Source organism: Microtus oregoni, unplaced genomic scaffold, assembly GCF_018167655.1.
Source record: "Microtus oregoni isolate MIOR12 unplaced genomic scaffold, Mior012 000127F_ref0000509, whole genome shotgun sequence".
Classification (NCBI taxonomy): Eukaryota; Metazoa; Chordata; class Mammalia; order Rodentia; family Cricetidae; genus Microtus; species Microtus oregoni.
In genome coordinates, this window is record NW_024544770.1 from 162,708 (window position 1) to 164,121 (window position 1,414).

The 1,414-nt window shown below is 44.3% G+C and overlaps 1 protein-coding gene across 2 annotated transcripts; it reads right to left on the reverse strand.

Annotated features, from left to right (window-relative positions):
• Positions 1-232: 232 nt before the first annotated feature.
• Positions 233-706, reverse strand: LOC121444481 (transcription factor BTF3-like). 2 transcript variants are annotated; one of them, XM_041646290.1, is made up of 2 exons: positions 337-706; positions 233-279 (listed from the first exon to the last, which is right to left on the reverse strand). In XM_041646290.1, the coding sequence occupies exons 1-2, from the start codon at positions 704-706 to the stop codon at positions 233-235; spliced, it is 417 nt and encodes a 138-aa protein (XP_041502224.1). The 2 variants fall into 2 exon arrangements, with proteins under 2 accessions (XP_041502224.1, XP_041502223.1); XM_041646289.1 differs by having other exon boundaries at positions 233-706.
• Between the last annotated feature and the right edge of the window lie 708 nt (positions 707-1,414).

The following is a 1,414-nucleotide window of genomic DNA, read 5'->3' on the forward strand; positions in this document are numbered from 1 at the left end:
CTTTTCCAAACTTTATCCCCAGGCTTCTTCAGCTTAATTTGCTGCAAAGAATAAATTGTGTTTAAGCAAAAACTGAAAAGAGCTGCAGTGTCCAAGGGGCTTGGGCTTAAAAATATTAGCGATCTAGATTTGATCAGATCCATAAACAAAAGACCTTTTAAAAGCAGCCATCATATAAAATAGCAGCTCCTGTAACTTCTGCAAGTGTCACTTCTTCAGAAGTCTCCTCTGTTCAGTTTGCCTCATTCTTAGAAGCCTCATCAAAATTCTCCACCAGATCTGGGACTTCATCATCATCATCCTCTCCGGTAGCAAGGAGTGTTTTTCCATCCACAGATTGTTTGGGCAGAGCTTCAGCCAGTCTCCTTGAACTAGTCAGACTGTCTGCCCCAAGCTGGTTTAGAATGCTGGGAAGCATTTCTGTCAGTTGCTTTGTCTCTGCGTGGCCTGTAACGGTGAAGGTGTTTGCTACCAGAGACGCCTGAACTTTAGGGTTGTTAAAATGGATCACTGTTCCTTGGTTTGTGAACATGTTCACCTCTTCAATACCAGAGAACTTCTTTAAGGAGAACTGCAGTTTTTTATCATCTGCTGTGGCTGTTCTGTGAACCACTTTCTTCTTTCTGCGAGCAGTTCCTTTCCCACCAATGCGCACTTGTGCCTGCAGCTTGGCCAGTTTTTCCTGGTTCATGATCATTTCTTTCATCTTGTCGGAGTGGAAATGGGGCCACGCGGGGGACTAGGGTTTGTGCTCAGGGGGTCTCCGGCGGACCAGCTGACATAATGCGCACACATGCGGGGATGCAAGATGGCAGTTCGGATCTTCTTTTTCCAGCAAGTATCAATTGCAAATATCTTCTTGGTTAGTGGAGATATTTTGTGTCTGCTACACAGTTCATAATACTGGCATATGGTCTGGTTTGAATGGGTATGGGTCTTGTTTGTCCTTTCAAAGTCTCCTTCAGTTCTCATGTGGTATCCGTCTTTTGTCCCGAGGCAATCATGTGTTAGATTCCTGCAAACAGGGCGTCGAACTGAAGGGTAGAGATGGATCAGATGAATTTGGATTTGATGAAATCTGATGTAGGACTTGCATGACTACTGGTTGGGTTAGAAGTGTGGTTTTGAGGCTGTGAAGTGTTATTCTTGGAAAATTCCCATGCAAAGCCAATGTACAGTTGGCTAGTCCAGAGATAGCAGAGGATAAGTTGAGTGTCATGAGGAAAGCTGATGACTGATTCTGCATTCAGGTCTAGGGCTTTGTATTTGTTGATAAAGGAGGTGTATATGGAATAGGGGCACTCACAAGGCAAGGCAGTTACATAACTGTGTGATCAGAAAGAAGTAGGACTGGGGACATGGGGAAAACTCTGACAGCTGAGGTTTTTGCAGTAGGAAAATGGCTAAGCAATGT

Bases quoted from the DNA above. Each gene is read 5' to 3' on its own strand.
- LOC121444481 (XM_041646289.1), bottom strand. From the start codon at position 706: ATGAAAGAAATGATCATGAACCAGGAAAAACTGGCCAAGCTGCAGGCA.